General features: G+C 46.1%; 1 protein-coding gene across 2 annotated transcripts in view; it reads right to left on the bottom strand.

Moving 5' to 3' along the window:
* Window positions 1–13,037, bottom strand: part of stk17al (serine/threonine kinase 17a like) — a 26,349-nt gene continuing 13,312 nt past the window's right edge. Inside the window, exons 1-7 of one of the 2 annotated variants that reach the window (XM_068336216.1) lie at window positions 9,460–9,796; window positions 6,379–6,591; window positions 2,680–2,824; window positions 1,869–1,995; window positions 1,731–1,779; window positions 1,464–1,643; window positions 1–818 (exon numbers count right to left, since the gene is read on the bottom strand). In XM_068336216.1, the coding sequence (XP_068192317.1) occupies window positions 527–818; window positions 1,464–1,643; window positions 1,731–1,779; window positions 1,869–1,995; window positions 2,680–2,824; window positions 6,379–6,591; window positions 9,460–9,572 (1,119 nt within the window). In that variant the 5' untranslated portion in view covers window positions 9,573–9,796 and the 3' untranslated portion in view covers window positions 1–526. Of the gene's footprint in view, window positions 819–1,463; window positions 1,644–1,730; window positions 1,780–1,868; window positions 1,996–2,679; window positions 2,825–6,378; window positions 6,592–9,459; window positions 9,797–13,037 lie in introns of those variants that run through there. The other variant, XM_068336217.1, reaches the window with a different exon arrangement.

Raw genomic sequence — 13,037 nt, forward strand, 5'->3', positions numbered from 1 at the left:
TGTCCTTTGCTTTATTTCTCTATAAGTACAACAGTCTGTCAAAACCTTTTCAGTCCTTTGACTAAAGTCGACGCAAAAGGTGCGTCTGGGTTGGCCGGAGCGCCGCTTCTGTTTTCATGAATGGGCACAGCGAGTGGCGTCATTTCCAGAGGAACCGGGTAGCTTCCCCTCTTCTGAAAACCAGTTCAAAAGGCTAATTGGGTAATAAGAGAAACCAGTGTGCATGCAGGGTTGACCTAGCCACAGTGTGAAGTTGAGTCCACATTGGTTCAGCCCCTCTAGGTCTTCTCCTGCTACTTCAAACAATCCCTCCATGCAATTATAGATGAGCGTGGAGCGGTGTGTGTGATTCAAACACACAGACAGACGGACGGAGGTTTAAAACCTCGCACAGATGCCTTCAGCAGTCATAGCAGTCTGCAGCATACAGCATTCATAAAGCACGGCCCTGACCGAGAAGCTGCTTTTTAGCGTCTGTCGAGTTTGAACTGGTTTGAAAACGTTTCTCCACCTGCGAAACGTCAACTCAACAGATCAGCTCCTGCTGGATCTCAGGCCTCGTCGGATAGGGAGGCTCGCTGAAGGAGAAGGCGTCGCGGCCCGCCTTCAACTCGCCCTTGCCCGGGCACAGGAGGTACGACCCAATCAAGTCCAGTTCGGGCGAAGGCGCCGGGCTCTCGGGCTCCGACTCCGACTGGCTCGTCTCCGGTTCGTCCAGGCAGGCGGCTGGCACGGCGTGGAGATGTTGGTGGGAGTGGGGATTGGGGAGCGGGTTCAGCCAGGGGTGGTTGAGGCCTTCTTCTGCCGTGGCTCTCTTCCTGTGCACACAAATGCAATAACACGACGGATGAGTGGAAATTCCAGAAGAGTTTACATAACCGATGGATTGCCTGGATCTTCCGATTCACTCAATCCATTCTCTCCCAGACGTCGGCCATATTAATTTTCAATATTTGCTTTGGAGAACCACAAAAAAAAAAAAAAAGCTTTGCTCTAGACTTGCTGCTCTAAAGACTTTTTCCTCTCCGTCCCGCCACTGGAGCTGCTGCTGCGTTTCATCAACATATTGCGGTGACAAATTAAGGGCTTGGAGTCGGAGCTTTACCTCAGAGTTGAGGTTAGCGTTAAGCTCATCAGAAATGTTTGCGTAGCTTTCCTTGAAAACCCCCTTAGTTCAGCTATTTTTCTAAATGCGCCGGTGTTTGGTATCATATCGAAATACAATCCTGAGTAAAAAGATCTTATCGTTCAAGATAAACTTGCAACTGGCTGCAAAACAAGAAATGACATCACGAATGACATCTTGTTACCACATACCCTCATTGTGCGGATGCACTTCCACACTACTTTGAATCTTACTCACATCCTGTCTACATGCAATGTGATGCTGGTGGAAATTTTTATATGTTGAACTACTTTCAGAAGTTTTATCGAGTCAGAATCTTGACTGCAAAATGCCTCACCTGGGGTTTTTAACCAGCAAGGACTTGATGAAGTCCACCGCCATCGAGGAGATCCCCTCAAACGTGTCTTGGGAGTAGTCTATGTTGACTTGGGAGATGTTGAGGAACGTCTCCTGCTTGTCGTCACCCAAGAAAGGAGACTCGCCCGTCAGCATGACATATGTCAAGACTCCGATACTCCTGTTAGCAAAGGGCAGGAGGTTATGAAGCAATTGGTCATCAACATTGGTTACGTAAGCCGCTACCTGTACACAGTCACATACTTACCACATGTCTGTTGCAGTGCTAATGGGTTCATAGTTCAGGATCTCCGGCGCTGCAACATGAACACATGTTTACGATTAGTTGCGTTGAACGGCACCTCTGGTTGAAAAGGCACAGGTGTTTTGGGGTGTCTGGACTCACCAACATACTCCGGGGTCCCCAGGATCTCCCTGACTTCTGTGATGTTGTCCATATGTCTCGACAAGCCAAAGTCCACAATGCGAATGTCCCCCAAAGGTCTGGCACTAGTCAGCAAGATATTCTGAGGCTGCAGAGGGACGTACGCAACATGAGGACCAATGAGGTCTTGCCTTGGAGGCCATTAATTATACATCAGAGCGAGTATTTGAGGTTGACTATTTGAGGTCCATTTCGTCAGTCAGCATTGAGCCACTCGGCTGAGATCATCCTCTAAGACTATCAGAGGAAACCGTAAGAGGTTATGGAATCCTGCCAAGGACCAATGCATGCGTACATGCTACTTAAGTTAATCCTGGTCAGACTGACCACCAGAGTTCATTCAAACCTGTAGAGAAGGCAGGCCGACTAGAGGTCCTGAGCCATGATGATCTCTCAAGAGTGTCAAGACTCAAGCTTTTGGACAAATTTGACCTCTAAAAACACTGTTAATTAAATAAAGGACATCTGTTCTGCTCATATAAAAATTCCTGTGTAAAAGGTGATTTTTTGCAATGACACACCAGATAATTGGTTAATTCAAGAGCCGCGTTGGCTGGAAAGACTATCCCTGTCCTGTCTGCCCTGTTACCTCAGGGTTCAGGGCGTAATGGTACTCATGATCCTTTATTTGCTGGCGGATACAGGAATCGGATTGTGGGTCATGACACCAACAATGAGTCGTGGTTACATAAGATATATCTTACTTCCTTCAGTCTGTTACTGGAGGGTGGGGACTGTCCTATATTTTGATTTGATTCTTCGGTGTACTCACTTTCAGATCCAGGTGCACCACATTGTTCCGGTGAAGGAAGGCCACGCCAGACAGGATCTGCTTGGCCAGCCGGATCACGTCTTTCTCCGTGAAGGCCTCGTCGTTATCGGCGACGCATTGGTTGAAGATTTCGCCACCTGCCGCGCTGGAAAGAAAATACAGGAAGGAAAACTGGGATAAGATGAGAAGAAACATCCTGAACACAAATTTGACCACCCAGTCGAGTTTTGTTTGGCTTACAATTAGTTTTAATTCCCGTTTTTAGTCATAATCAGTTGTAAACAGTAAAAATATTGCCCTTCCTCTCTGCTCAAAATCACCTCAACCCCTTTATCTTAATTGAAATGAATAAACCCAAAGTCGTTTCCACTTAATTTAAAATTACATAACACCCGGCCTCCTTGTCAGCGTACTTTGGCTCAGAGGCAAAAAGTCCATCCCAATCTGCCTCCTGCATGCCTGACGTGAACCAACATAATTACAGTTACAGCTTCCCTATATAGCCTTCCCTTCCTGGGGACATTACAGCAGATAAGAATATCACTTTTAAGCAGGTTCAGATAAGGCCTTATACAACAGGTTCAAAATCAAAACTAAGCAAACCAGGAAACAGGAAATAAAATATTCTCTTGAAGCAGAGAAGTTGTTAAATTGGTAGCTTAGATACTTTTGGAGCCTCAACTCGTGCTGCTTTTTGCTTGTTCGCGCAAAATGAGCTGCATATGTGGGATTATCTGTCTTTGGATTTAACCAATTAGACGACTCAAAACGGGGACCTCTCACATCATCGTGGAAAGAATAGTCTGGATTCTGGATTGGCCTTGGTGCGCTTGTCTAACAACGTTAAGTGAAGTGGAGACATGGCGGATTTACGCTGGATGCTCCATCACTATGATCAATGCCTCAAGCTGACAGTTTACTCAAAAAACCAGAACCATGTGTGGGGGATTTATATGACACACATGCTTTTCATCTTCAGAGAGGAAAACAGGGGGCAGGCCTTGGGCACGATTGTTACATAACCACCGTCGGCCAATCCCCAGTTAGCTTCGTAACCCTCGATTCTTTACTGTCCTCAGCTGTGAAAATAGGAACCATGTTTTTCGGATTCTGAGGATATCCGCCATTGGTCCATATAATCTCTTCCCCCCCACCCTCTTTCTTTTTCTTTTGCTTCCAGCATCAAATACTTGGCTTGCCACCTACCCCGCTTGTTGCAAACATGCTCGGTCCCACTTAACAACCCACAAAGTGTTTATAAAGCTGTGGATGCATGCAATTAAACTCTGCATTCGATGTGCTCACACTGATCTGCACATTTATACTAAATGCACGCAAGCCTGGGATTAGTTTTTTCACTTGGAGGAAATTAAATACCAATTTAATGTTGAGCTGTTGAACACTGTGATAAAATAATAAAGATGCCTCTCATAAAGTCGGCGGTAAAAAAAGTGAACTTGAGTCTGTCAATTTGAGAGAGTTGACCTACAACACAATTTTCTGAACAACTGAAGGCTTGACAATCATCTCATGGAGGCGACAGCCAAATGAAAATTGAAATGCTGATGAAGACCTTTTAGACTCAACCGTCTGGACGAACACCTAGAAATGATCTCACACAGATCTACAAGACAATGACTGAAGATGCTGCAGTACACATGCCAGGCCAGTAGTTGGTGCTGTGACATTTACAAGACAATGGCTGGATGTCTTTCTCAGAAATTTATGTTTTTAGTCCCAGCCAGTAAGGAGATGGCCAATAACCAAAAAAAGTTTGTTTTTGGGTACAACGTTTGTTGTGAAAAAGAAATTGATAAGGTTAGCAACGTTTGAAGTGCGTAACACAGTCTTGCACAGTTCTGCACTAAAAACCAACCACGGCCAACATGTAAAACAAGGAGACGCTCACTAACAATATGAAGACACGAAGAAAAAACTCTTGAGCTTGCAATCTCATTCATCCAGGTCAAGGTAATGACGAGACAACCTCCTTCCAGAATCTCTAAGATCAAATCTCTTGGGTGATCACAAAGTTGAAGTAGCGTCCCCTTGTTAAATTGCCTGAACCAGATTTGTAGCCCAACACACTTCAAGTGAATCCCTCTTTTTTTTCTCCACAAAACAAAACAAGTCTTTTCCTAGAAGATTCACCACCATGACCGTTTTAGCAATCGTACACAAAAACACTCCTCTCAGAGAAAATGCATTCATTTCTTACAAAGCAAGCATCTCTTTCTCATTATGATTAAGGTTTCTGCGGTACTGACACACACTCGCTAAGATGATTTGCATTCAACTTCTTCGCTTCGACTTCTCTGACATTACCAAGGATGTGGTTGTGGCTATGAGAAGTGTCTACACAATGCTTATACCAGCGCGGTGTTGTGCTACTTTTGGGAGCGCTTCTTGTCATTTACATTTAAAGTTACAGGAAATGAAAAATGAGTTGCCATGCTGAGGTCAGACAGTTAGCAGACAGTTAGAAGTTTTTCAGTGGTCGCTCGCAGTGGCTTCACTGAGAGTGCTCCTGCATCTTTTGGGTCAAATATGCAGCACAATAGATTCCGTGCATCAAAAGCGTTCTTCAACATGTTATGCATGAACAATACATGCAGAGATTAGCAGCACAGTAGCATTCAGTAACAGAGGAACTGGGAAACAGATCCCACTGACTTCCTGCTATGTTTTCTCTGCAGGCATGCAGGGGTGAACCGTGGCGCTGTTTCCCCTTTCGCACTTCAGTCAGAGGTCAAACACGACACCCCCCCCCACAGAGAGGCTTTTGTTCTGTAGATGCATTCCACGTCTGCGATGGGGATGGTGACCGAGGAATGTGCGGCTGAGGGCTTCCTGTCTGAGCGGCGAGCGGTCCAGGAATGGGGTCAGGGTTGGGGGAAAGCGGTTCAAGCGTAATGGTCCGGCAGTGTCATCTCGCTGTAATGAGGCGTGCGACGTAATTAAGATGTTTCATGTCCTCATTAAAGGAGGCAGAGAGCACTGACTGTTCATGCATCATGTCTGTTAACACCCCACCACAACAGACAAGTTGACTCTTTTGGGGTCATTGGTCGACTCTGCTGCTGCCCACTTCACCTGCGATACACTTCCAGGGTTGGGTTTGACACAAGCAGACGGTGCGATGTTGGTGTTTAAAGTGTTGTTTCCTGACAGCCATGTTGTTTAACAGGAAACAAAAGTGTCGAAGTTACGAAGAAACAAGAAACCACGGAGAGAGAGAAAGCGTTTCCATTTCCAGCTCGTGCAACAAAAGCACAAGGCTACTCATTTGTTATGTAAGCATTTATTCTAGTTTTGTCTTGTTTTTTAAATCTCATCCACATGTAAAAGCAAACCATTTACATAAAAATGCCAAAGCGGTGATATTCACGCCACGCAATACACAAGATGTTGCATAATGTGTGTGTGTGTGTAATGCATTTAGCAAGAGAAAAGATGACGTCTAGAGGCAGTCTTAAGAAGAACTCACGGAAAAGTTTTTAGGGAACGACCATTAAAAGATTTGCATCTTCTAATTGCCCAGCGCTTAATAGTTTTATCCCCATTTTCCTGGCATGGATGGTTTAAAAAGGCCGTTAAAGCTACCGCCACAGTGTGCAACAATTCGAAAGCCGCTTAATTTTTTCCAGTGAACATTTAAGGACTATTGTCCTGTGCTTAAATATAACCGTGTTGTCTTACCACTCCAGGACGAGGATGATTTCGGTGTTGGTTTCGTAGACCTCGTGCAGCGCGACCACATAGGGGTTTGCCTTGGCCAGCTCCAGCACGGCGATCTCATTTAAGATGTCCATGCGGCAGTCCTCGCCCTTCCGTCGCTTTCGCAGAAACTTGGCGGCATACTGCTTCCCCGTTGCCTTCTCCATACACTTTTTGACCACTGCAAACTTTCCCCTGAGAGATAAAGCGTTGGGAGAGAGAGAGAGAAAACGATTGGTGAGCAGAGACACAACCACATTACTGGTGTTTCAGAAATATTCGGTCACAGACGGACCAACTGGACCACTGGAGTAAATTTAGTTCATCTCTGCTACAGCAAATGAAAGGCTGAAGTTACTGGACACAGTCTTGACGGTTCAGCTGCTCTGAAGTGGAGTCTAGATCCCAGTTCCAGGATATCGGACAAACCGCCGACTGTAAGCACTGGGCGAGGTTATAAAACCAGTCCGAGATAAGAAGGTTAAGAGGCATCGTTTGAAATTGCGTCTCTCTGTTTGAGTAGGGGGTCAGACATTCGATAGATGTTTCCTGCTTTCTGCTCGTCTTCCTCCAGCCTTGAGGAGAGGCTGACAGGAGGCAGATAAGACTGACGGTTCTGGCAGGAGCTGCTGAATAGAGGGTGGGGGGACCTGATAATGCTAACACTACTTTATGGGTCATGCAAACACAACGGCGTACGTCGCAACACAAGAAATCACTCCTATTCATTTCGATGCGTGTCCACTGGTGGTGTCAGGGGTCAGGCCTGGGTCCGGACGGGACGTCCAATTGTTTGTCGGTGTCCAGGCGCCTTTAATCACATGCCAACCCCTCCCAGATCGATAATGAGGTCTCATTCACGACCCCTTTTTCTCCAAAGCTGACAGCAATGGGGGACAAATGGGACTGTGTTGACACCTTTGCCAGACCCCTTTGGCCGGAGGTGGCTTCTTCTTTGACTGGCCTACAAAAGATGATCAGCCTGCAAACAAGGCATCCCTGTAACCAGGACCACCCACCTGACCACCAGAAGGAGGGCTGGGCGGGGGTGGGGGTGTCACTGTTGTTACAGTCAGGCTGGAGCCAAATCGGCATTTTAAGAGACTCTGGAACTTGGACATCCGAAGCAGTCAGAAGTGTTTATGCGCAATTCAGACAGGCAGCAGAGGGCTGAGAGAAAGTGACCGCCGGATGTGAATTGACGGCTGCAGAGTGGATGGAATGTAAATGAAGCAGCCATGCCGCTAGAGGTCCAATCAGCATGGTGCTGGTCGTTTTCCCACACTCAAAACCCGTTTATACCAGAGCCCAAAACAGCAACCGCTCCAGTCAAAGCCCAGTTTAGTTTTGGCTGCCATCGTGGCCACTGTGAGGCCAGTTCCTCCCCCTCTCCCCCCCGCCGCCGCCTCCTCCGGTCTCGCAGAAGGGCGACGAACTCATTGTTCAGCGTGGAAAGGCAAAAGCCCTTAGAGCCTTTTCATCCTTAATTAGCCAAGTTCAGAGGACCTCAGTGTGGGCTGGGAACTACATATGGAAAGAAAAGGAAACACTGGTGGCCACAGAAAGGAGCAACGGGAGGTCTTTTCAAAGGCTGACAGCGGGTCAGGGGTCAGTAAACAAGGCCATCTCGCAGCCGGCGACGTTCACACTCCATGTTGCACTGGCAGATGCGCAGAACCTTCTGGTCAAAAAACAGAAATGCAAGTATCTCATTATCCTCTCCCGTCCCAGCTGTCATCCGTCATCAACCTCACCGCCATGCGCAAGACAGATTCTTCTCCATCGCTGGAGACGGAGATGATTTGATTAAGAAATGGGTTTCCTGTGGAGTCCGATTGACTCACCTCTGAGGAGACATGAGAAATGACAAGTGACACAAGTTCCTCTTCCTGCTTTCAAGTCGACCACAGCGTACCTCCGGATACCGTAGCGACTATGAGCGACATTGCTTGCAGCCGTAAATGATTCTGGCATGCAGCGCTATGAACATTCCTGTACTTAATGCGATTATGAGAGTCGATCTCCGGATGCTGTTTGCTCGAACGCGTGGGAAGTGGTGGGACATGGTAGGAAGTTTAGGCAAGTGGGGGGGGTAGAGGGTGGGTATAGGTCAAGGTGCGAGCATGAAGGTTCGTAGGTAGCCTCAAACACATCCCTCCATCGAGATGCCCTGGAGAGGAAAACCAAGAGACTCTTTATTTAGAACTCCACCACAGATGAGCAAACCTACAGCGAGGACCGAGGCGCAGCAGCAGATGCAGAAATCAAACAGCTGTCGACTTGAGTGAAACTCAAGCAGCCGACTGCAGCCCCTTGGGTTATTTCAAGATGCTTTTTTTGAACATAGTTATTACCGTCTGGATCATTAGGGAAATCCGTGTTTAAATACCACTGGAATGCATCCCTGTGTCTGGGATCCACGAATCAGAGCGTGACCACGAAGTGCATTTCCATGAAGAGCGGTTGATGATATATTATAAATATATACAGTATATGCCTGGGAAAACAAGTAAAGGGGACAGGAGAGTAGGTCAGACACCAAATGGGTTCTAATTAGGTTTATAAAGATGTGAAAAATGTCTCCAGAGACTGTATGAATCGCTTTTTTTTATGCGCATCTGCTGCTTTCTCCTTTCATTCTAGTGAAACTTTACAGCGCGACGCGCAAGTGAGCGTCAACAGGCGCAATAACGCAGGGTGCGGAGATCCGAAACGCGCAGGAACGCGTCAAGTGCAAAATTTATGTCTGGAAAATAACTCTCTTAACCAAACTGTCCCAACATATAAATTAAAACATTCCAGAAAGAAAGAAAAAGCTCTTCCAAGACGCGCTCGGACCCCTCAGAGCGCGTCCGTCTGTGGATTTCTCTAAGGATGTACAGAAAGAATGGAAACATTCAATTAACCAGCCTCTTATTAACACCCGTGAAGAGCAGAAACCGAAGGTGGTTATCAGATTACCCCGACACTGACTCATATTCCACCCCTGCCAGCTGAACAGATTAGTTTCCTCCCCCCCCCCCGGTGGCGGTTGGAACGCGTCCACGCCACGCATCCACTCACCTGCCCAACTCTCTGCCGACCAGCTCGTAATTGGCCGTGAACGCGTCGGCTCTTATCCGAGTGTGGATTTGTGTCACCATTCCGTTTCTGTTCATCTTTGCTGCGTCTGGCATGGATGTCAAATTTAAAAAATGAAATAATCTTCCTTCTCCCACCCCCCCTCAAAAAAAAAAATTAAAAAAAAAATTATAAGAATAATACGACAAAAATGATTTTTTTTTCCTAACGCGCTCAGTTAAAAAACGCGCATCCTAGAAAAGGTTCAGCCGTAGCGTCGGTTAATCCAGTAAAAACCGTCCCGAACGATGAGGCTGTCCTGCGGGAGTGTGAGACACGGACGCTGTGATAAATTGGTTTAAGCGCTACTACACATTCCTGACAATAAACTCCCGGTAGGGGCCCGGGCCCGCCCCCCCTGACCGGTGACGCGTTCTGGTAGCAGCCAATGAATGAGCTGCAGAGGACGGACCAAAGGTGCGAGCCAGCTGGGTAGTGGTGCGTTCAAGTATCTGGAGCTCCCTGAGGCAGGTACACAAATATGATTGGATTTTAATCATTAGTTTCAGCTCAGTGGCTCTCAGGTCACAAACTAATGAAACCATTTAAAATAAACAATTATCAAGCTGGAATTAACCGTAAAAACATTAACACGAGGGTAAATAAATTTAATCTTGTGTACTTCCCCTAGATTTTACAGCAGTCTTTAAATTCTGAACTCCATAATAAGTTTAGATTTGTCAGCCTTGACATATAGAAAAATAAAAATACATACAGTCGGGTTTATGTGTTCCCATTCATCTATTTTCACATCCGTGACCAGACTGAGTCGACTCGGAGAGCTGCAGTTCGCCCAGACAGGATGTCAGTTTCTCTCAGGGGCCAAATCATGTAGAAACAAACAACTATTCACACCTAAGGGGCAATTTCAGGTCACCAATTCCCCACCAATGTATTGCATATTTTGGGCCTGTGGGAGGAAGTGGGCTAATCCACAGGCAACCCATGCAGACATGGAGACGTGAAAGCCTGGACCTGAACCCGGAGCTCGCATGTTGTGCTGCCCTAAAAATGTGTTTGCAATCTGCAAATTCTGTATCGGATTAACTCGACCTCTAATTTTGCCCACTTTACCGAGTTTACTTGCTTTAAAACAGCGTGTTTACATTCAGGCCTGAATCCATTCGCGTGTGAACCGACACACATGCTTCAGGCATGTATGAAAGTTATTGTCGGTATGTGTTTACCTGCAGAAGCTTCCAGGCTCAGGTGCCTCACAGGTACAGACAATTTCTCATGAGGGTCTTGGTCATGAATGTGAAAATGCCTTTGAGGCATAAGAGCTTTCTTGTCTTATCTGTGGGGAGACGTGTTTGTCTGCCAATTGAACCTGTGTGTGTGGTTAGAGAAGAATTCAAAGCATTCCATTAGTCAAGCCATCAAGCATGCATGCCACAGCCAGGAGAAGCTGGAAATGGAAAGTCCGGCTCATTTAGAGACGATTCAGGTTTGATATCCCAGACAAAAATAGACTGTGGACACAAGTCACCCTGTATGCAGAGCGCACACAAAGCCCATGAGGGAAGAAGATATTTACAGCCTGAGCAGCGGACGAATGTGACGATGACGTGTACTCCATGGGAAATGTGTCACCTACGCTCCAGGGGCCTACTGGAGATAAAACTGTGAGATGGTGAAGTTGTTAGAAAGACCAAGCCTGGACTGACCCAAAGCAAACACACACACAAAGACACACACATGCACACACACACACAGGAAACCCCCTGGGCTGAGAGTCAATCTCAGACACTCAAAGAACTTGTATTGGTTTCTGCCTCGGTTCAAAAAACACTCAGGAAATAGAAGAGTCCAACAAGTCAGACATTTTCATTGTTGTGTTTTTTTAATCTGTTATTCTGTAAAATGTGATGGTGTCTTCAAATTGCTTCCTTCTGATGGACCAACTCTTTAAATTTATGATATCAAGGAGAAAACTGTTTAATCACTGGTTTTTAGACACCTATCAATGAGTCACGTGTTGTTTAAATTCAGTAAAAGTGGTCACCTTATCTTCCCTATCGAGGAATCTACTCTTACCACCGATGTTCCTTGTGCTTGTAATTGTTTTTTTGCTGTCTTCAGTGAGTGGAAGGAGTGGGGCAGGGCTGACAGGATGACAGGTTACCCTCTACAGGTTTTATGACCCATGGCTGAGCACATTGCTAGCAGTTAGTCACATGCCCTGCATTGCTGCCATGTAGCGCACAGAGTAGGATTTGTCCGGCCTCTCCATACCAAAGCTAATTTTGTTGCTACAAACAGCAACTGATGTAAAAGACACCTATTGAGTGAGGAGGGACATTCTTCAGGCCCATCGCAGTCATTAGTGTCCACTGACACAGTTACATAACATGTTACGCCTCTTCAAATTGTTACCTTAAGTCTAAGTGAGCTTGTTCTAAAGCCTTGACCCTGTTTCACTGCCAGTCTTCCCATTAAAGCCGGGGTCGGAGTTCGTGAGGAGCCACGTTAGCGAAGGGGAGCCATATCGGGCCCCAGAGAACTAATGAAAACGCATACCAGCGAATTAGCCTGCCAACCTGCAGTTTAGCTAGCGTAAATATGAGGAGTGGAGTCGTGACCTCGGGAAGACAAAATTTCTTGGAGTCACTGGAACAAACAGGCCTTGTAGTTTCTGGGTTGGAAAACACGGCCCCCTGTTTTTATAAGACCCCGGGCTGTAGAGCAATATTTAGGTCAGTCCCCTGGAAAAAAAAAATGTCCGATGTGGGCCTGATTGACGTAAGCCCATCTGGAGTTCCCAGTAATTTTTTGACTATAAATCACAGGGTAGGCATCTCATCCTTTGTTAGTTCGTCCTACAAAGAGCCGCAGGACAGTCAGAGGAGTTCAGGATCGAGAGACAAAAGAAATTCGGAGTTAAAGAGGCGACGTTTGAGGATAACGGTAACCGATACTCACTTTTGACTCCCTTAGGTAAATGTAAAAGTCTTTTGTACGCATTTTCACAGATGTCCTTTCTCCCCGCCCGTTTTTGTCACCAATGGTTGTGTAAAAACAGGTGAGGTGAGGGGGTCTTATTACATAAGTATTTTTTCTCTTCCTGACTTTGTGACACTGCTTTTAAATGCTGGTTTCTTTACGAGGCTGCTTGGCGATTCGTACAGTTGTGTTAAGATGTTTCGCTCCGATAACATCTCAGACTTTTTGTTTCCGTTCGAAACAAACCCACCACAATGACCCGTTTGCAACCCTTGATAAAGAACTATGACAGAGGAAGCACACCGAAAAATGTCAGACTGATGTCAAACTCATAGGAATAGTTCTCCTGGTGTTATTGATTTGCACCTCATAGCTTCTGATTCCGTGAGAATGTAGAATCCGTTAACCTTTTTTCAGAAATTTGCCTTGTTAACAAAGCTCAAAACACAACATCTGCAAAACTGCAAAAAACTGGATCCTTACAAGGCCTGATTGCACGCTGCGTAAATGATCTGTTTATGGTTCTTGGTTGTAAACGATTGTTTATGCGGAGAGAGGATTCCTTCTAATGAAAGGGT

The sequence above is a fragment of the Antennarius striatus genome, chromosome 16 (genome assembly GCF_040054535.1).
Source record: "Antennarius striatus isolate MH-2024 chromosome 16, ASM4005453v1, whole genome shotgun sequence".
Classification (NCBI taxonomy): domain Eukaryota; kingdom Metazoa; phylum Chordata; class Actinopteri; order Lophiiformes; family Antennariidae; genus Antennarius; species Antennarius striatus.